The 22,393-nt window shown below is 33.9% G+C and overlaps 2 protein-coding genes across 3 annotated transcripts in view; one reads left to right on the forward strand and one right to left on the reverse strand.

The window, feature by feature from the left end:
- Positions 1-1,789: 1,789 nt before the first annotated feature.
- On the reverse strand, positions 1,790-10,060 carry LOC140452013 (vitellogenin-like). The gene is made up of 4 exons (XM_072546023.1): positions 9,960-10,060; positions 6,229-8,404; positions 3,423-5,563; positions 1,790-2,880 (listed from the first exon to the last, which is right to left on the reverse strand). Exons 1-4 carry the CDS (start codon positions 9,988-9,990, stop codon positions 1,880-1,882), a joined length of 5,349 nt encoding a protein of 1,782 aa, XP_072402124.1. The 5' UTR covers positions 9,991-10,060; the 3' UTR covers positions 1,790-1,879.
- Positions 10,061-14,182: 4,122 nt separating this feature from the next.
- LOC140452413 (QRFP-like peptide receptor) overlaps positions 14,183-22,393 on the forward strand; it is a 49,517-nt gene continuing 41,306 nt past the window's right edge. The window contains exon 1 of one of the 2 annotated variants that reach the window (XM_072546651.1): positions 14,183-14,299. The gene's annotated coding sequence lies outside the window, so the exon portion shown is untranslated. Of the gene's footprint in view, positions 14,300-21,194; positions 21,868-22,393 lie in introns of those variants that run through there. The other variant, XM_072546650.1, reaches the window with a different exon arrangement.

The following is a 22,393-nucleotide window of genomic DNA, read 5'->3' on the forward strand; positions in this document are numbered from 1 at the left end:
TAAGCTCAGTAAGTTCTTTGAACATAGCTGGTACCTTCTGCAATCTTACTTCACATAGTTCACAGAAAAACTTCAGTTTACGTTTTGTTTTCAGCCGCATACATTTAACTTCAGATGCTGTTAGATTACCACATTCAATACAAAGAACTGTTCTGCATCCCTGACAAGTAAAAATTGGTTATCACACACATGTGTCCATTTTATTTATTAAAATATAAGTATATATTTACATAGGTTTATAAGTCTATTTCCATTAGTATCTGTCACTTCTTCGCCGAAGTTAACTTACTGGACCTTACCGAATTACTGGATAATTTTGTCTGCTTTTAGTTCTTGCGTTCAAGTCGCCAATCATTATTATTTATCGCTGATTGCCTAATTTAAGAGTACCTCTTCCAGTTGTTCAGGTAGAATGTCGTCGTTCATTTTAAATTTGAACTAAACCGCCAGAAAAACTGTTAAAATTAACATATTCAACCTTCAAAACGTTTTTATCACCACTAATTGGTGCCGAATCATAGTATTCTTTATTTGTAGTTGTAAGTGACGAATCGAATGATATTGTAGGCAGTCCTAGTCAATATAATTAGTCAGAAAGAAGTGCCACCTTCTTTCAATCAACTAATTGAATTATCATTACGTACAGTAGGTGGATCTACAATTTACGTATATTTTTATTGTAATACTGGATAAATAAGCTGTTATAAAGGGATTTAAAAAATCAATATCGTGGAAATTTGAGATCGGATGAAATGCATATATGTAACATAAAATTTTTGTCAGCGTTATGATTAAGTTGTAACAAGGTGTATTTTTTTGAGAAAAACTACTATTTTTTCTTGTTACCATTATTTCTTAAATAACTTTTAAACTAATAAGTAGTCCAATTGAGGTCAAATTTTGACAGAACAACGTTTGAAGATGACTATTTTGTATTCGTTATTAATAATCCTATATTCTCATCTCTGTACCCTTTTCTTATATCTGGACTTATGACAGGCCGCCCTGCTGTCTAGCTACGTGATCTACCTGACAGAAGCACACTCACAATTAGCACCAGAGATCATATACAAGTAATAAGAACTCTAATTGAAAAATCAAACGAATACAATATAACACTCTGGATAGCTATTTTAGATTACGAGAGGGTATTTGACTCCATAGAAATTTGGGCCATCCTTAACGCCTTAAGCAACAATAGAATTGATGACCGATATACAAAAATTATTAAGTATATATATGACAATGCAACATCGCAAGTAAAACAGAAGAAAAAAACAGAAAAATAAAACTACAGAGAAGGGTTAGACAAGGAGAAATATATATAGCATTTTAGATATGATATAGATGGTATAAAGTCTTTAAAGCAAATAGATTTATATTGGTCATAGTAATAATATTGTGTACAAATCTACTATAGATCTTTATAATAATAATAATCTTTAACGAAATAATAATTTTCGAATCTTTATTTGAATATATCAAGTAAATTTGATTGTGGGAAGTAATAAACAAAACTAAAATTATTATATTACTTATATACATTTATTTATCTTTTTTTTTTACATTTTGGGATGCTTCTAATATCTAAAATACATAACACAGTCGTCAAATTTACTGCGAGCAGCTTTCGGGGATCTTCATGGCAACAGATCTGTGTTCTGACTTAGCACTAAAGTCAGGGCTCTGTCCATTTTGGATTTGTTGTTAAATGTAATAATAATTTTCAAATCTTTATTTGAATATATCAAGTAAATTTGATTGTGGGAAGTAATAAAAAAAACTAAAATTATTATATTACTTATATACATTTATTCATCTTTTTTTTTACATTTTGCGATGCTTCTAATATCTAAAATACATAACACAGTCGTCAAATTTACTGCGAGCAGCTTTCAGGGATCTTCATGGAAACAGCTCTGTGCTCTGGCTTAGCACTGAAGTCAGGGCTCTGTCCATTTTGGATTTGTTGTTTCCACATTTGGGCAGCGTTGCCTTTTTGTACACAGTGAACAGGTACTTTCTTAGTGAGTTGTTTTCGTGGTTGGCAGTGGCTGCTGCAGGTAGGTTGAGGATGGATACTGAAGCAGATCTTGTCACCCTCTTCGTGGTATTGAGTCTGGAAGTGTGTGCATCTGGTGGATTTGGATGGTTGGTAGTTTTGGCTTCTGTAATCACGAGCATTAATGACATTGACGAACCTTGGAACTTCACGATCTAAGCATTTCTTTGAGTTACCATTAAAGGCATCTCTTAATTGTTTACCCTTTTGGCCTTCTACTTCCAAACTTCTTAGGAACTCTTCTTCGTCGACAGCAATGCAGGCTTGTGGTGTAAGGAAATCGTCAGACTCTTGTTCTGTGAATTGTCCACAGATTCCAACAATGCGGTTTCTAAGCTTGTCGCTGGTAGCTGACATTTTAACACGGTTTCCATCGTAGATAATGTAGAAAGCTCCATTTACTTCAACCTTAATTTCTCCATTAGGTAAAGCGTAGATTTGGATAAATCCGTCACTAACGTCATGACTTTGCTTTTCGCTGACTGGTACTTGTTGGCCATTCACTGAAACTTTTCCGCGAGCTCCTGAGCCTTGTGATTGAGCAGGAGTCATTTCAATCTCAACAATTTTAAAATTAGTTTCTGGAGTGTTGAGCACAACCTTAATTTCCTTCTTGTTTGAAGATTCGGGACTTTCACGTACTAGTACTACGTAGTGTTCAGGCTGTTGTTTTAGTTGTTCTGGGATGGATTTTTGTTGTTGTAGGCGGGAGTTGCCATTCAAGTATTGTAGAACAACTGTCCAGTGTTTGGAAATCTCAGCTTGGTAGGTACGGTTGCTGAAGGTGTTCACATGGGTTTTGTCGATGGTACAGAAAGCTAAAAAAATAAAAAAATAACAAATCAATAACTGCAAAGTGTTTTGCTGTAATACATAGGTTTGAATCATTAGAAGCAATAATAACTGGAAAATAAATTAAAGAACACACCTGTCGATTATATTAGGTATTACCTAATCACTAATTATAATTAGTAAGAAAGTGAACTAAAAATTTACGTTAAAAAGAAGTTGTTTGTGATAATTAAAAAATACAATAATAAAATACTTTAAACCTACGTAAGGAGCCAATATAAAGTAAAAGAAAAGTTTAAAAATCAAAAAGACAGAGTAACACAAATGTGTTTACGGAAATAGAAAAGGAAGTGAAGTAAATAATACAAAGTTGCAGTATCTGAGTCATCTGATGAAAGAGGAATATTGGAAAAATTACATTTTTTGATTAACTAATTTGACTAAATGATATAAAGTTAGTTGTGTTGATCTATTCAGAACAGCAATATCAAACAATATTTTAAACCTATCCTTTTTCGAATGTTGAAAAAAACTTAGTTGTAACAAAATTTTTAAAATAAAAACTTACGTCTGTAGGTGTCCATTTCCCAAGCATAGCTCATCAGTCGTGAACGAAGATGGAATACTGGTTGAACTACAAAGATTTCCTTGGCGAGAGGAGAAACTGGGATCTTTGTGAAAATAGACTGTTCACCTTCTGCTTTAATCGATACATTTACAGCTTGTAAGTCTGGGTAGAATTGGGCTTGAATTTTTACTTCGTTTTTACTTGATTGGACATTCTTTTGACCAATGTATAATTCTGGGTAAGCAAAGGCTCTGAATGCGTTGAAAGCTGTTTGAATGTATTGAACCATGTCTTCATCTAGGTTTTCGTGATGTAGTTTGATACTGACACTGTCCAAAAGGTTGGCAGCTTCAGTAACATTAGTACAAGCTGCCAATTGTTTGTTACCAGCTCTCATTTCATCCTTGCATTGTCTGTAAATTGGAAGTTGTTTCAAGAAATGCTTACGCTCTTCGGATCTTCTATGTTCTGCTTGAAGTTCAACTTTGGAGAGGGGCTTCTCAGAATCGCCAAACTTAATTTTGATTTCGCTATTTGCTACCGGTTCGTTTTGTAAAGTGAATTCAAGATCAAGTGCGTTGGTGTTAGGTATGTAACTCTTAGCTTCCATGTGCAGTTCATGTGGTTTAGCATCGCCTTTGCGTTTGTAAGAAACCATCACACGAGATTTGGGATCTACGTTACTCTTAGCAACAGCTCCGGTTAAAATGTATTTAATCTTCTTTTGACCTTGGAATTCTAAAGTGGCATCGAGAGAAACTACTTGAACATTCTTGATATCTGCAGCAACCTTCTTCATAAGCCCTTCTTGGCGTTGAGCTGGTTCAGCGTTTTCGTTTAGAATCCATTCACTTGCTGAATCAGAATCTGGCTGGGATCTGTATTTGCTTTCGTAAGAAAGTTTAAGTATGGCCTTGCGGGTTTGTGATTCTTCAGGACGGAAGTAGACGTTGATTTCACTGTATTGAAGTGAATTATCATCCCACAAAGATTTCATAGCATCGAATGTACTTTGCTGTGAAAAAATACGGTTAAGACTAAGTGTGTCGAAGAATTGTCTCTGATGTTCAATTTCGACTCGGAATGCCATACCGGTGGATTTTTTGCCGAAAGTGGCTTCAAAGCTTTGCAAATCATCTTGTCTAATGACTCTAGTGTTGTGGCTTTGTGAAACAGGTTGGAAATCTGTAACCTCGATCTTAGAAGTATAAGGTACAGTGCTATAGTGCAAAAATGGTACTTCTTTGTCAGCCTTCAGTTCAACTTCGACTTGAGCGTTCATGTTTTTGATATCAACTTGTACTTGAGCACGAACAGGTACAACAACTTGCCAATGTTTGTCAAATCCAGCAATATATTGTTGGTGGTGGATTGGGGTGGTAAAAGATAACCTGCTTTGTACCTTTGATGAAATTACAACTTGTAAATCGGCATTAATGTCAATTTGATTTGGAATATTAATCTTGTTGTTTTGAGAAATTTGAGGGTTAGCTGTAGCTCTAAGTTTTCCTTCGAGCTTAGCAAGCATTGGAACATCGTAAGTAAACAAAAATGGTAAACCAAGACCTGTTGGGAAAGCAACAGCCATTTCTCTTGTTGTTAGTTTGTACATATTTATTTGATTTTCTTTTTTAAGCTCTTCTTCCCATTCACGAATAGCCTCAGGAAGATTTTCAAGAGTCCTGTTGTCTAAACCGGCCATAAGATACTGGTCAGAGATTTCCATAAACATAAAAGCTTCAAGCTGTTCTCTATTATCAGGCTGAATATTAAGGAGTTTTGCAATGTTGTGGCTTGACCATTGGTTCTTTTCCTGCTCTTGTGATTTTTGCTTTTGTTGTGATTCTTCTTGTTGGAAGTAAGCAGTTTGTTCCTCTAATACCTTTAACAGATCATCCACGCTGGAAGTAATAGCTTGAATATTGACAATTCTGCGTTTGATTTGTCCCATGTGTTGCTGAAGTGAGTACCTGATACCTTTAGGTACCATTGAGTCATCGCTACCGAAGATTTGTGTTGATTCCTTGTACATCTTTTGTAATTCTTCAACAACGTATGTACGGAGGTAGTTAGCTCCATGACGAAGACCGTGAGATTTTTGATCGTTCAAAAGATTTAAAGCGGCCTTGGCAGCAGTACTTCTGTAAAATATAAATTGTGATGTTAAGTTTTATTATTGAAATGTACGTGATAGCAGAGTGCAAAGAAAATAAAAGATTCTAATCAGTTTGGATTATCCGAGACGAAAATAATAAAATACTGGTTCACAAAAATGTTTCCAAAAAGGCGATTAAAAATACTTTGATAGTTTATTAAATGCAGAATTTGATAGTCGGCGAAATAATCAACAAGGAATTTGCTTAAGAACTACAAAAAATAAAGAAAGATTAAGAATTTAGGCCAGAAATTATCCAAAATTTTACCTTAAAATATATTTATTTTGACATTTATATTTCTACTTCGGAAATCGTTCGAATTAAGACATAAATTGTAATAAGATAATATCACTGGAGAAATATTGTTAAGGTCAGGGGAGACACGACAAATTGGCTAACACAGTGAGAGATATGTATGATGGCATAACAACTAATATTATAACAGAAAGAGACTGATAAATTTCATTTGAATAAAAGTTTGCATCTTGGCCTTATTTAGATTGCCGATGATATAATTTAGATTAAAACAGTGAAGAAAAGCTCTTGAAATCAGAAACAGATTTACAACTTGGTAAGACAAAAAAGAGTATCTAAAATCTTCTTAGATACCTACCCCTCTAAATTTTGAGAAAAAGGTTAAAAATACTTACATTTTAATATATTGTTCACCTTCTAATTGAGAAGCAGTTCTGATGGAGCTAACAACAGCAGCATTGACATAGTCGTCATCATCAATGTTGGTATATTCAGCCATAGCTTGGAGCATTTGAGGGCTCGGTCCAGTGCGCATGATTTGGAATACAGCGGCCATCCTTACTTCCCTAGATTCACCAGGGTTTTGGTAAACTCTGAAGAGAATAGCTTGAGCAGTATTGGGGTGTGCAATTGCGAGTTTTTCCATAGCTAATATCATAAGCATGCGTTGGAATTGAGAGCAAGGTTGTTTTCCTTCCAGATAAGGTTCGAATATTTGCAAGAAGTAGTAGGAACCAGTGTTTCCAATAGCACGGGTATACGCATGAACTTGGTGGGTTTCATCATTGTCTACGGCTTCCTTCAACTTTTGGCTAAGGTATGGAAGTACTTCGTTTTTAATAAATTGTTCACCTTCTTTGGTTTCGAAAGATCCGAAACTTTCTGTTGGGAAACGATCTCTGGATTGTTCCTGGTCAACGTACACACGGTTAATAATATCAGTCAAACCGAGGAGAGCAGTATTGTTTAAAGGCCATTGTTTTTTAACTACAGGATTCTTGACGATATCAAACAATACCTTTAAGAATGATGGAGTTGGTTCACGAACTGCACCTGTCAAGCTAGCGACAAAAAGACTTGCTTCCTCTCCAGACAATTTACCTGTAATTATCAAATCCTTAGCTAAAAGAAGTGCTGGTCCAGAACCTGATGCAGCTACTCCATCGCGTAAAACGAACCATTCGGCACTTTCAGATCCTCCGCGTTTGTTAGTGTACAAAGCTTCTGCAACTTGTTGCAGTTCTTGGAAATTCATAATACGAATTAAAGAAACCATAGTTTGGAATTGATCTAAAAGTTGCTCGTGGTGGGTTCTATGAGCATCTTTCATCCTTTTTGCGATCTCCTTGGCCAATTTTTGAACTTCTTTGACGACATTAATTTTTTGTTTAATAGACATTCCTTCGTATCCTATAGTGTAAGGCAAGAGTGGGCGTGGAGCAGCTTCAGTTAATTCCGGTTGCTCTTGCATGTAATCTTCTGCAGATTCTTCTGAAGATTCTTCAGAGGAAAATTGGAGGGAACGACGATCTCTTACGTTGTTTCTTCTTAAATCGTTTTGATCATATTTATGAGCGTGCAAACCGGATCTTTTTGAGGCTCCTGAGAGAGCAGATTGTTTTCCATAAGAATACACAAGGTTTCCTACATTAACTGGTTGAGGTACTTCATCGATGTTTTGTTCTGGAGATTTTATTTCTTCCAATGTAGCATTTACTACTGATACAACTGAGGCCTTATCATTGTCACTTAAAGTTGGACTTACGATGGCTTTGTTAACGGTAAAAGATTTCTGAATCGTGAACTGTTGTAAGCTTCCAGTTACAATAACACGGGAAAATGTTTCTCTGGTGAAGAATTCTCCCATTTGATTACCAGCTGGCTCTCCGTTTCTAAGTTTGGCAAATCCATATGAGTAGGCGGGTAATTCCTCGGCGTTGCTGTAATTTTTATGTTTAATAATCTCGATAATATCTTCGTTTTCAGCAGCATCCAGGTATTTAGCTTCACCAGATTTTCTTTGCACTACTTGTTCTGGTAAAGGTCTAATAAGGTACAAAGTTTCAGTTTCACCGGTAACGGTGTCCTCCATAGCAAGAAAAACAGCTTCTTGATTATTAGGTCCATCTTCTGGGAGGCTGTTAAGGGGACTCTCGATAAGTTGTTCCCCTTTAGTGTTCAACTGGAACTGACTCATGATACTCTTGATAAAGTTAACTTCCCAGTTAGCAAGAGACTTGCTGACAATCAAACCAGTAATTCTGCCGTTCCTCATTTCAACTTCGAATGGCTTCTTAACCATCTGAAGTTGTTTCCAAGAAACTTGTTTGTCAGGAATTTCGGTTTGCCATCCATCGGGAAGTTCAGCATGGATATCATCGTAGACAGGTTTCTCGATTAATCCTCTAAGTTTTCCTTCGGATAATGGTTGAAGTCTAAGGGTACCTTTAAATAGAATTCCAGATTGTTGTTGAGAAAGAGCATCAATATTAGCCAGGGTACGTCCTTCCAGCGAATATACATACTCAGCACCATGTTTCCAGCCAGGGTTTGAAGCCAAGGTAACGCCCACTATAAAGAAACAGTTATAAGATTAAGTCAAGTAAGGATGAGAAATAAATCCAAGTCTCATCGAGACACAGGCAAAATCAAAAAATCAAATTTATATAATCTAATTTATACCTTGCTAAATAGCAGGGAAGTAACTTTTATCTGGAAAAGATATCTGATAACGAAGCTGTGGCGTATACTAATACTGGCAAAACAAGACGGCTAAATGCAGTAGTTACTCTCCTATTCTTCTGAGTATCTGCATGGGTTAAAAAACAATACTAGGACGTACTATTCAAGAACTCAACTGAGAGCAATGAACACACGTCCTCATCTGGTCAATCGACTATCAAAATTAGAAAGACGTCATATCTAGGACACATAATGCGCCATAGGGAATTTGAGCAGCTCCAGGTAATATTGGAAAGCAAGATTGAAGGTGCATAGGACGAAAGAAAAAATCTTGGCTACAAAACATCAGAGATTGGACCCACACAAGAGGAAATAAATTAATTCATCAAGCCCAGAACAGAGAAAAATTTGCCATATTGATCGCCAACCTCAACAGAGAAGGCACTTAGGAGGAGAAGGACTACTCAAGAAGTATTTACTTATGTGAATGAAGATCGCAGTAACATCTTATTCAAGCTATTAGTGGAAAAGCTTAGACCGAAAACTTGATGCAGCCTGGAGTCTACGTTAGAGGCCTAATGGATGGGTATAATACCCATCCATTTTCTAACATCTCCTGGGACAAAAATAGAGCAGAAAAAACACAAATCCAATAAAAAAAAAATGCTACCTTTGTCATTCGGAGACTATGGAATTAGAAGTCCTATTCTGAATATGAAGAAATTCTATAGAAAAATCGCGATGAAGCCTCGCAAGAATCTACAATCTAGAATCTAGTTAAGTATAAAATGAACGCACTTTTGAAGAAGTTTAACAAAGACAAATTTAAATCGACACACAAACACACCATTTAAAATTCAACAAGATCAGTAAATGCTATATTAATGATTCTAAAATAGCAGGGAAGTAACTAACAAATGAATAGCAATGTTATTATCGAAAAATATAAACACAATACAAAACGAAGTGCGTACAGTCAAGAAGAATAAGAAGGTATCAACAAAGGAAAAAAGGTTTAATTTTTTCAACCAAAATCTTAGAATTTTAAGCTCTTGCTTACAGGGTACAATACAGTAAACACTGGCAACGAGTAGAGCTGAAAGTAATTTTTGAGATCTTAGGAATTATATTACATTTAATACAATATGGAATTGATCACAATAAAAAAAAACAATAATAATATAAGTGGTAAAATGATTAAATCTTTTTCAAGCGTTTGGCCTGCAAAATATTCCCTAGAAATACCTATTAAACAATATGTTTAATAAAAATACCTTATCCAAAAATAAGGTCTATTTAGTGTTAAAATATTACATTTCAATCATTAAATCAAAAGGAAAAAAACGATCTTAAATTTACTAACCTTTATGAGATTTAAATTTAGCCAAAGTTTATTTAACAGTAAAATTATTAGATATGATATATAAAAAAATTAAAAACTTACCAAAGAGGCACAGGACAATTGGCGACCACATGTTGTAATACACCAAGTGATCGACGGAATGTACTGTTCAAACTTACAATTCGAGTATATATACTGTCTTAACTGTCCAAAAAGATAATCAAAATGCAGAATTGCAGTTTTTCTCTACTAAATGTTTCGCAAAGCGATAATAACTAGTGGATATTTTTGTAAAATTTTGATGAGTTGACAACATAATATGAATTTTAAAGATCACTTAGGTGGATTTTAAATAACAATTTATTAAAAGTATTTACTTTTCTGCAAATGGGCTAGAAAATACTAAAATTGAAAAGATTCAACAGTATCTGTCCCTAGAAATATGACTGAATTATGACAATATTTTCGATTTTTTTTTTATTTCAACTATTAGGGGTTTTCCATTAATGTTGCTAATTTATTTTTAAGTAGTTTTTGAAGTTACAAGAAAAATTTGAAATTGATACTAGCCTTTTCTATTCTGATTTTGATTTCCTGGAAGTAATTATTTGTGGAGAATCATTATTTCAAGATATGCATGTTGTATATTTTTAAGTTACAGAAAAACAATTCATTCTTCTTATCCATAGAACAACCAACATACTGACCAGCAGATAACAACAAAATTCCGGATCTTCTAGATTTTGCAATATTTAAAGGTTTACCTAACACGCATTCAAAAATAGAGCCTAGTGTTGACCTAAGTTTGGACCCTAGCGTCATAATAATAACATAATAACATTAAACAAAACTATGATATACAATCAACAGCCATTAAGACTATCTAACAAAAAAAATAAACTGAGAATAATTTGAAAACACCATTAACTGGAATATAATGTTAGTTCATGGAATAAAAGAATATGATAAGCTGGAATTTGCAGTACAAAAGTTAACGGCTGTAATACAAAACGGTGCTTTAGAATCTACTTCTGTAAGTAAAAATCAATAATGATTTCTCAACCTATCTCTCAATCCAATCCGGAGTTCCTCAGAGAAGTATCCTTGGTCCCTTCCTGAACCTAATCTTTACACCGACTTTTGCCGATGATACAGCCGTTTTAGTTTCAAACAAAGATCCAGATATAGCATCTGAAAAGCTGCAAAATTATTTGCTTACATAAGAGAATTGGTTGACAAAGTATAAAATTAAAGTCAATAACAAAAAATCAGCCCAAATCCCCTTTACAACAAGAAGACACTTGTCCACAGGGTAGTCTAAAAAATGCCCCCATTCCTGTTAGAGACGTTGTGAAATATCTTAGGTTGCATTTGGACCGAAAGCTGACCTGGAAGCAATACATTAACGCAAAAAAAACTCAGCTCAATATAAAATTAAAACAAATGAATTGGTTACTTGGCAGAAAGTTACAACTGTCATTGGAGAACAAAATACTGCTTTACAAAGTCATACTAAAACCAATATGGACTTACGACGCAGAACTCTGGGGTGGTAGCAAGCCTTTAAACACAAAAATCTTGCAGACCTTCCAATCAACAACACTGTGTGTGATAGCTAACGCCCCTTGGTATGTGAGCAGTGCAACCATCCACAATGACCTAGGAGCACCAACCGAACAAGATGTAATATCACTTCATGCCAACAAGACCAAAATTCTTAATTCAACGCACCACAGCCAACTTCTCAGTTAATTATATCAGCGACCAATGGAGGAACCAAGACTGAAGAGGACTTAACCAGAAGACCTGGTTACATAGGTGAAAATGGAGAACTATCGCCGGACGGTACCTAAATGAAGTCAATATTGTCATCATATTTACTAATTACTCAATGTACTGTTTATGAGTAGATTGTAAATATGCATTTAAAAAAAACATATTGTTAAGATTCTCCTTATTTCTTTGAGTTTTCGTTATTCTCATAAATTTTGTCTGACGTTCATTGTTAGACCGTATTTTGTTCCATACTCTGTTTCCGCTGTTCTCGTCACCAGTTTTAAAGATCTTCAATATTTTCGGCTAAGATGACAGTGTTACCCTCATATCTAATGTTGTTAATGGGAACTCCATTTATCTTTATTCCAACTGATTCACCCAAGGATCTCTTCCGAGAAGGCATTAAATAGAATTGGCGGCAATATGCAACCATATTTCACACCACGTCTAATTTCAATTTTTCTGACAGCTGTTCGTTAACACATACTTTTGCTCGCTGCTTAGAGTACAAATTCGATATGATCCTTAGATCATTGTAGTCTATCTTCTTTGATTTCAGGACATTCGATAATTGTTCATGTCGTACCTTATCGAATGTTTTATTGTAGTCAATAAAACACGCATATATAAAAAAATATTTAAAAATTCCTTTATAAAAGGTGTAATATTAAAAACCCTATATGTGGTATATGCAAGATCTTCCTGCCGTGAAACCCGCCTGATCTTCTCCGATTTTATTTGAGATAGATTTTTCCAGTTTTTCTTTGAGTATTTTTCAATATAACCTGCCCATACATGCTATCACACTGATGCCTCTGTAGTTCCCGCATTTCTTCTTATCTCACTTTTTATGTATCGAGGTTATATATGCTTTGGACCATTCATCTGGTATTTCGTTCAGGTTTATAGCGTTACTGAACATTTCGTGTATAATTCTGTGTAGTTTATCCGTTCCGTACTTAATTAGTTCATTAACGATTTCTCCTGGTCCCCCTGATTTTTTGTTCTTTAAAGTCAATATACACAACAATATGTTTTTTTTTAAAGTCTTTATGGCATTCTTTACTTCGATTAATGTTATCTCAATCTGTTCTTCATTCTGATTTTGTTGTTGTTCCTGTTCTGTGTCTGTCTCTATGAAATCTGGGCGGTTTTCTGTGAGTAGTTCTTTATAGTAGTCTTCCCACTCTTTTTCTGATATGTATTGTATTTGGACCTTTTTGTTGTTATTCTTCCTTAAAGATTTCAGTATTTTCCAGGACTCCGAATTCCTTGTTCCTCCTATGTATTGTTTAATTTGTGCACATGTTTCTTCCCATTCTTCATTCTTTTCTTTTGCCCTTCTTCGTTTTACTTCTCTGTTTTTCTCTTTGTACTTCTGTGTGTCTTCTGGGGATTGGGTGCTCATACTTTTCATATATAGAATTTTCTTCTCCTCAATACATTTTTTGGTTTCTTTGTTTATTTTTACTTTGTGTTGGGTATTTCTTTTCTCAAGTTTCCCCAAAGCTTCTAATGCCGCCTTTTTTACGCTGTGTTTGACGTGCTCGTACGTTTCTTTGACGTTTCTGAAACCGAAATCCTGTAACTTCTAGTCTTCTCTGGTATAGGTCCCTTATGGATTCCTCTTGAAGTAAATTTATGTTAAACTTCATTTCTTCTTCTTTCTGTTTATTTTCTACTTGGTCTTCTTGGTTTTGGTCAAAAAATTTGTTTGTAATAATCAAGTTATGCTCTTGGCAATCTCCCGTAGCGATTTTCCAGACCATAGTTTTCTACAAACTTTCCACTTTGCCTCTTTCCAATCTTTGCATTGAGATCACCCGGGACTATCGTAATTTCTCTAGTTTTAATTATTTTCAGTGCCTCTTCCACTTCCAAAAAATTCCACTTCTTCTTCGTATGCATTCACCTTAGGAGTATACACTTATATCAAGTGGCAAATACAAGAATGGAAAACAGAACAAATGCAATAGAAATGATGTTTTGGAGAAAAAGCTGCATATTGACACTAATGGACAAAGTAAGAAATGAACTAATGAATGTGAAGGAGACCCTCACTGACGAAATATAAAAACGCATATGTCCATACCATATGGTATGGACATATGCAAAGGATGGACGAGACACAAGAACATCGCTGAAAAATGAAAGCCAAATAGAAGGAGGAAAAAAGGACGTCCTAGTGGAACAGACAAATAAAAACAGCAATGGAAAAAGAGACCTCACTGAAGAAGATTTAAGTAAGTGTGTTACAGTTTAGCCATATCATTGTGTAGGCTAGTGGCAACTGTTGAATTAACTACATACAGTATTTAGAAAACCCATAAATACATTTTAGTGAAAAAATATTAGTTTAGACTTTACTTGTACATAGCATATCCATACAAAATATTCAAATACAAACAGAGAGTATCAACAGTTAATTGTCGAAACAGGCATGAAAGATAACCTTCTACCAGTATCCCGAACTCCCAAACGTATAAAAAAGCGACTAAAACTCACTTTACCACCGGTGATATATAGGAGCATCGCGACGTCATGCGTCCAGTTATCCTCCAGAATTCTGGCCTGAAATGAGATACATTCAGTACGAAAAAGTGAGTGGTTTTCTAGTTATTCGCGCACTAAAGTCATCTCACTTGACGCTATAAGCTTTCGAAAAGGTAAGTTCTGTAAAAATTGCTTTTGTTATATTAAATAACAATAACAATAATAATTTTATTTGGTCTTTCGTCGTTTTTTCTTCGTTTCTTAGGGATTCGTTTCAAGTTTATATTTCACGTTATTCCCAGTATTTGCATTGGGTTTTATTATTGTTTAAATCTTATTTTACACAGCCTACTGCCAATACTGATTTATAAATTTATATAAATTGTATGGTGTCAAACCATTATCTATACCACTTTTGGAAATGCATGGTAACACAATTTTTACGGGAAAAGATTAGAATGGTCTTTATACAGGACCTTCGTATCTCAGTTTTCTACAAGAATTTATAAAAATGAAATGAAAACCACGACAAACTTGGAATACAATAAAACATAATATGCAAATAAGCTAGAGTTAAGGGTATAAGCAAGAATTGCATGGCTTTAGTGAGTCAAGAAAATTTCAAATAATTGTGAAACTTTTATTACTGGTTTATGGTAATTTTTAAACGTAGTAAAGCATAAAAAACTTCCTATTATAAGTACTTCTTTGGGTTAGTTCTAATTTAGTTTTTTTTTCTTACTTACTTTTCTTACTTTTCTTATTAAATATTTTAATATACTTCTGAAACTATTTTCTTGTGACATTTTTATATTATATACATACTATGTTTAATGCGAATAAACCCAATTTTTAATTAAAAATATTCATGATAGTCCGATTTCTGACATTGAAATTGAAACCTCAAGTATTATATACATTTTATCTTGACTATGTTGCAATTATAAATGTAAATTTTCTAGAAGTTATTATGGACCTTTTTTCCATAATTATTAAATTTGTATAAACATCGGCAGACTACACCACCTACGCCTTAATTGATTGTCTTCTTGTCAAAACAACGATGCATAAAATTCATTCACCTTTAATACTCCCATCTGGTGATCTTGAATTAAATTTTTTCATGTGCTTGGTCTGTATCTCCTTATCTGAATCGCCGGTTTATTTTAATAACCTCAAATAGTTCTGTTAATGAATATAACATATATGTATTTGCGTTCTCATAATAATATTGACATAATTATGACACTCAATAAGGAAAAAATGCTTTTACTTTTTCCTAATAAAATTTCTAAAATAGTTCTACAAAAATACTATAACAATAAACCAGTCCCACTTTTTAAACAAGGAGTGTCATAAATTAACCTGTCAAAACTATTATGACTTTTTAAAAGTTACATTTCCAGCTTCACTATTTTTAAACGGTGCGAACAGAAACTCCATGTTGTAATCATAACATAAGGATTAATCCTTACTTTTAAATTAGAAAATGTGTTTTAGAATTTACGAATTCAAATAATATAATAAATTATCCGTAGAAAACAGATGTACAGAAATGTTTATTGTTTGTGTTTCCCAGACTTACAATGTTAAATAGAATTTCAAAATAACGGTTATCACCACTGTACACTCAAAAAAATTTTTTATTTTGATATCTCCCTACTTCTTTTCCTAATCTATGCATCCCTGGCTCATTTTCAATAATTGTATAGCGTCTCATCTCGTATAGCGTTTTAAAATACAATCTGTTACATACAAACAAGTAACACTAAGCATTTTTGTTGAACGAACATAATATGTAAGCAAGAGTTTTAATCCAATGACTATTAAATCCTAGTAACTTTATTACTAATAACTCAAATGTTTAAAATAGCGATCACTGCTTTTAACAATCATTTGCTTCATTGTTTCGATCTTCAAGTCCCTGTAAAATGTCTGCATTTGGAATGAACCGCTTCGCATCAGTGATGGTACGAAGAACTTTAGATTGAGATCGCTCTGTTGGTATATAGATATCTGCTGCAGTTCCCCACAGTTCAATCCCGTATGTCCAGATGGGCCGGATGATTGCTTTATACCTAATATTTTGTTATATAATGATAAGGTGGATTTACGTCCGAGTAACCAGTAGTGTTTTTTTGAATTTCATTCCTAATTGCTTCCTCTTCATCCAGATATGTGTCTTACATATTAGTAAGGTGTAATCCAAGATATTTTACAGTATCATTTTTGGGAATGTTCTTGTTATGCATTATGATATTTGGTGTTTCTTTGTGATGACATTTAGTAAATATCAAGTTAACTAATTTTGCTTCGTTGATCTTTATCTTAACCCATATTTCAATTAAATTTATGGTTTGTTGTAATATTTCAACTATAAAGATTGTGTAGAGAATTGGTTCCTTCATTTATGTTGTGGATATAAGACACCCTTTCTTCGTATCTTGCATAAAATAGCCTTTAATTAATTTCGATTAAATTCGTGAGAAAAATTTCCACTTGGATGTATGTATCCGCTGAAATTTTCTAGAAAATTAAAAGTGAATATTTTGTTTGAAATTTGAATTATTTCGATTAAGGATGACTTGCTGTTTAAAACAAATAAACATGTGGCTAGGAATTATGCACCTTTTTGCGGGAAAATCGACAAAACTGTAGACCATTGGATTTTTATCAAATTTCGTTAATCGGCTATATTGGCATCAATTTTGGTCCGAGAGTCAAGCGAATGGACATTTCCTACATAAAATTGGCCGCTCGTTCTTCTGCTATACTCAGAATTTTCCTACATCTAACTGTTCGTGAGAAAAATTTCCACTTGGATGTATGTATTTGCTGAAAATTTCGTGAAAATTAAAAGTGAATATTTTGTTTGAAATTTGAATTATTTCGATTAAGATTAACTTGCTGTTTAAAAAGAAATTAACATGTGGCTAGAAATTATGCACCGTTTTGCCGGAAAATCGAAAAAACTGTAGATTTTTTAATTCGATTTTTCCTCTTTTTCGGCAAACTGGGGTTAAGGGATCAAAAAAAAACACATGTTTGGAATAAGCTGGACCAAGTGCATGTAATAAAACAATAAACAAAAATTTTTTTTTGGAAAATTTGGAAAAAACTTTCAAGGGGGTACAAGGGTACCCCCTTGGATTTTTATCAAATTTGGTTAATCGGCTATATTGGCGTCAATTTTGGTCCGAGAGTCAAGCGAATGGACATTTCCTTCACAAAATTGGCCGCTTGTTCTTCTGCCATACTCAGAATTTTCCTACATCTAACGGTTCGTGAGAAAAATTTTCTAGAAAATTAAAAGTGTATATTTTGTTTGAAATTTGAATTATTTCGATTAAGGGTGAATTGCTGATTAAAAAAATCCAAACATGTGGCTAAAACATATGCACCGTTTTGCCGGAAAATCGAAAAAACTGTAGACCATTGGATTTTTATCAAATTTCGTTAATCATCTATGTTGGCGTCAATTTAGGTCCGAGAATCAAGCGAATGGACATCTCCTACATAAAATTGGCCGCTCGTTCTTCTGCCATACTCAGAATTTTCCTACATCTAACTGTTCGTGAGAAAAATTTTCACTTGGATGTAGGTATTCGCTGAAAATTTCGAGAAAATTAAAAGTGTATATTTTGTTTGAAATTTGAATTATTTCGATTAAGGGTGACTTGCTGACTAAAAAAATCTAAATATGTGGCTAAAAATACACCGTTTTTCCGGAAAATCCAAAAAACTGTAGATTTTTTAATTCGATTTTTCCTCTTTTCCGGCAAACTGGGGTTAAGGGACCAGAAAAAAAACACATGTTTGGAATAAGCTGGACCAAGTGCATGTACCAAAACATTAAACAAAATTTTTTTTTGGAAAATTTTGAAAAAATTTTCCAAGGGGGTACCCTTGGATTTTTATCAAATTTGGTTAATTGCCTATATTGGCGTCAATTTTGGTCCGAGAGTTAAGCGAATACACATTTCCTACATAAAATTGGCCGCTCGTTATTCTGTCATACTCAGAATTTGCCTACATCTAACGGTTCGTGAGAAAAATTTCCACTTGGATGACTGTATTTGCTGAAAATTTCGTGAAAATTAAAAGTGAATATTTTGTTTGAAAATTGAATTATTTCGATTAAGGGTGACTTGTTGTTTAAAAGAAATAAACATGTGGCTAGAAATTATGCACCGTTTTGCGGGAAAATCGACAAAACTGTAGACCATTGGATTTTTATCAAATTTTACTCAGAAATATCCTACATCTAAAGGTTCGTGAGAAAAATTTCCACTTTCTTCGAGGTATGATTTTAGTATCGTATATAGCGGCTAAGATATTGCTTTATTCAGTTTGAATAGTAATCCTGGATGCCCGACCTTGTCAAATGCTTGACTAAAATCCAGGAAAATGGCATTGCAAAAGCTCTTTTCCTGGATGGCTGATTGTATCTTTCTACCATCCTACGCGATGCTTCGTGCAACCGTTCTGTGCCAAAAGGCCAGGTGGACATGAGCCACGCTGATGTTTTATACATCAGAGGTACACAAATTACTTCATACATCCTGACACCGTTGACCTTATTGGTTCTTCCGCCTTTAGAGTTGATTTCTCGACTTAAGGGCAACAGAGTACCCCTACTTCAGACAACTGTTCTAACTTCTCAAGGAAGCTGTTGATAGATTTAAAGGGGACCATTTATACCGATGATCGTTCGGTGATTTCACTATATCTGGCTACCCTCACTTAATTTAGCCTGCAGATCAATTTCCGAACAAAACCATCTCATGTCTATGACGCTCGATGTGGCCGTTCTGATAAAAGGTGCTACCTCTATAACACAACTCTGCACTTAAAAAGAAACATACAATTACCATAGAAGGCAAAGAATAATACAAGAAAGAATCAAATAATTATGAACGCTTAGAACAGATCAGCAACTCTAATCATCTAGGTACAATTATTGTAAAAATGAAAACACAGACGGAGAAATAAACCAGATAATTAAGAAAAGAGGAAAACTATTCAATAAAGTAAGAACTAGGATCATTGGAAATAAAGAGATACCCAAGAATGTAAAAACTTAAGTTAATCATAAAGTAGTGACATACTCAATAATTTATATAGATAATACCGAAATGAGATTTTTACAAAAGATTGAAGGGATCACAACAAGAGATTGGATACGAAACATGTCAGTAATAGCGAATTGAGAACTGTAGTCAATAGAATCAATTGTAAGTGAGAGGCAACTAGGATGGCACGGTCATATACACAGAACGAATAATGAAAGACTACCAAAAAATACCAGAGATACATGGATACAATTTTGGCCGACCGCGGCTTGATGCGTGGATGATGCAAAAACATCATCCACGCAGTACAGTAGAGAGAACAACACTACCGCGATATCAAGGGGGAAGAGAACTTATGGACATAGGTGAGCAACTGGATAAACAGGTTTCTAAGTTAAGAACTTATTTTCAGGTGCAGGCTGAGACATCTACCTTTCATCGAGCAATTTGCGCAGTAGATGATACAACGCCGCTTAAACTGAGGGATCAAGAAATGCGCATAAACCACCTAACTAAGCAAGAAAAAATGCGCACCTGGATGAGTAAACCTCTGTATGGGCAACAGCTCAATAAGATCAGCCAAGAATATGTCGACAATACAACGTCGCACTATTGGTTGGCATCAGGAAAGATGTTTCATGAGACTGAGGGTTTTCCACTTGCCATTCAGGATCAGGTTATTCCAACTAAAAATTACCTGAAATATATTGTTAAAGATCCTCAAATCCAAAATAATAAATGCCGATATGGATGCCAAGAGACCATCCAACAACTTACCGGAGGCTTTCAGGCTGTTTGTCGATACTGATAATAAAGAACGCCATGAATCAGTAGGAAAAATTATCCACCAAGAACTAGCTGACAAACTGGGACTTCTTCCTTAGTATCAATACGTCCCTGACAGAATCTTTGAAAATGACAACTACGAGCTATACTGGGACCGCACTGTGCTCATAGATCAACCAGTGGCACATAATAGATGGGATCTCATACTAGTTAATAAACTTAATAGACAAACAACACTTATTAATGTGGCGATACCTAACACCAATAATTTGCGTGGTTAATTCAACGAAAAGATCGACAACTACAGAGATCTAGAAATACAAATCAGGAGACAATTGAGAATGGGAAGTACCTAGACAGTACCTATTACTCTATCTACTACTGGTGTTATTCCCAAAAGCCTCCTAGGGAATATAAAACAGCTGGATCTAAATGAACATCTTTATAACGCCATGCAGAAAGCTGTACTACTCTCCAAATGTGTAGGAAAATTTTTGGGAGACACTCCAGCATACCAAGTCACCTAGGGCTCGATAACATAGAAAGAGCCCAACCAGAGCTTAATGCTTTTAATACCGTAAGTATCTGGGATGAGATAGAAGAGAGAGTGTGAGCCGTATGGCTAAATCTGGATAATAAAAATAAGAAAACGCTAAAGGTAAATGCAATCAAAATCCTAAAGAGGTACTTTGAAATCTAGCGACGCTATAAAATACTTGTATAATATTCAGCAGCTTTTTCTATAACTGTTTAATATTATATTTGATTTTTAGTTTGATTGTCAAATTTTCAGCAATGCTAAATTCCCTTCCTAAACATAAATCCTCATATCGGATAAATCTTAGCATAATATCGAAAAAATAAAAAATACTGAGTACTAGGCTATATTTGCATGTAAACCTTCATACTAAATTAAACAGAATCAACCTGGTTCCGAATACTGATTTTTAATTCCACATTTTAAATTATACTCTATGTAATTTAATCCTAAGAAGATAATACTCAATGTACAACTGCTGTTCTGTAAATAAATATAATTAAAGTTAAAAATATCCTTTCTATATGAAATTTTGGTAGCGGTTGAAATCAGTCATTGGACGTGACAGATAACTGCAAAAGATAATCAATTTAAGCCTATAATATCATTTTTGTTCAGTTCCAAACACTTGCAAATATTTCGATCTCAGTGTGTGGTGTAGGTAATGTAAACGGTCCAAACGGTCATAATTTTTAGTTTAAAAAGCAAAATTTCAAGTGAATCATTCATATATAATATAAATATACATATAATTCAGCCCTAGATGTGCCTCGAACTTTGTGTCAAGTGTACTGTATGTTTCAAGATTATCTGCTGTTTGATTAATGGTTCTTTTACCTATATCGCATTGCTTTTACTGGATCTAAATGTATATATGTATATATGTTTATATACATATATTATATATACACATTATATATATACCTACTTAAACCCAATAAACAAATAGTTATTTTTGGTTTTTTCTAATCGTATTTTTATATCATTTCAACAGACAATAAAAATTTTCTAACAACTATTGAAACGATTCCTAGATCTAAATATATACGTAACAGATATACAGATCTTTTAATTGTTACATAATTAAGTTAAACTAATCACCAATTAACAACTTAGTTATCTTTCCACAGTTCGCAAGTAATGTTAGGCAATTTAAAAAAATTTTATGTAATGCAGTAGACTATTTTAAAAAATATGTTTGTTTAAACCGCGTGTCAAAATTTGTTTAAGAAAAATGGTAAGAAAATTGGATGGTGTGTGGCATATCTGACTTCTGACCCCAACAATATATTTCATATCATTGAAGCAATACAAAATAAGGAAATTGGTAATAGTTTTTGATAAAGTAAGTATAGCTGATTAATCAATTTTATAATCAACTCGATATTTTATTTCAACTTATTGGATAAATACTGTCGTAAGATTTTAAAAATTATGAAGACTAAAACTTAAAAAAGCTTAGAGTTGGACAGAATTTGGTAGCAAAAAATCTAACATTTGTGCGACACAATATAAATAGTCAAACGTCGACTTATTTGCACGAAAAATTCTGAGTGAAGTGCTTCATGTTATTAGTAGTTTCACTACTTTACAAATACACGTTTTCAATAATTCATAAATTATCCAAAAGATTTTTGTAACTCTTTTTCGTTTAATCAAAGAGATATCTACTAAAATTGCTGAAGTTTTTCATCATTCTCTTTGCTTTTATCCCTACTAGAAGTTGACGTTCCTAGTTACATTTCTCTATAAATTTCTATCAGTGCTCATAACGATATTAATCCCCTTTACCGACATGTTTTACATAAGGGTCTCCCCAGGTCCTCTTTGGTCTTCCAAGAACCTTCAGATCAGCAATTCTGCGTATTAGG

The sequence above is a fragment of the Diabrotica undecimpunctata genome, chromosome 10, assembly GCF_040954645.1.
Source record: "Diabrotica undecimpunctata isolate CICGRU chromosome 10, icDiaUnde3, whole genome shotgun sequence".
Lineage (NCBI taxonomy): Eukaryota > Metazoa > Arthropoda > Insecta > Coleoptera > Chrysomelidae > Diabrotica > Diabrotica undecimpunctata.

Excerpts from the sequence above, each read along its gene's own strand:
- LOC140452013 (XM_072546023.1), bottom strand. The coding sequence starts at position 9,990 with ATGTGGTCGCCAATTGTCCTGTGCCTCTTTG. Across the intron at positions 8,405-9,959 it reads AATTGTCCTGTGCCTCTTTG|TGGGCGTTACCTTGGCTTCA; the intron begins GTAAGTTTTTAA and ends GTTTCTTTATAG. Across the intron at positions 2,881-3,422 it reads GGAAATGGACACCTACAGAC|CTTTCTGTACCATCGACAAA; the intron begins GTAAGTTTTTAT and ends TTATTTTTTTAG.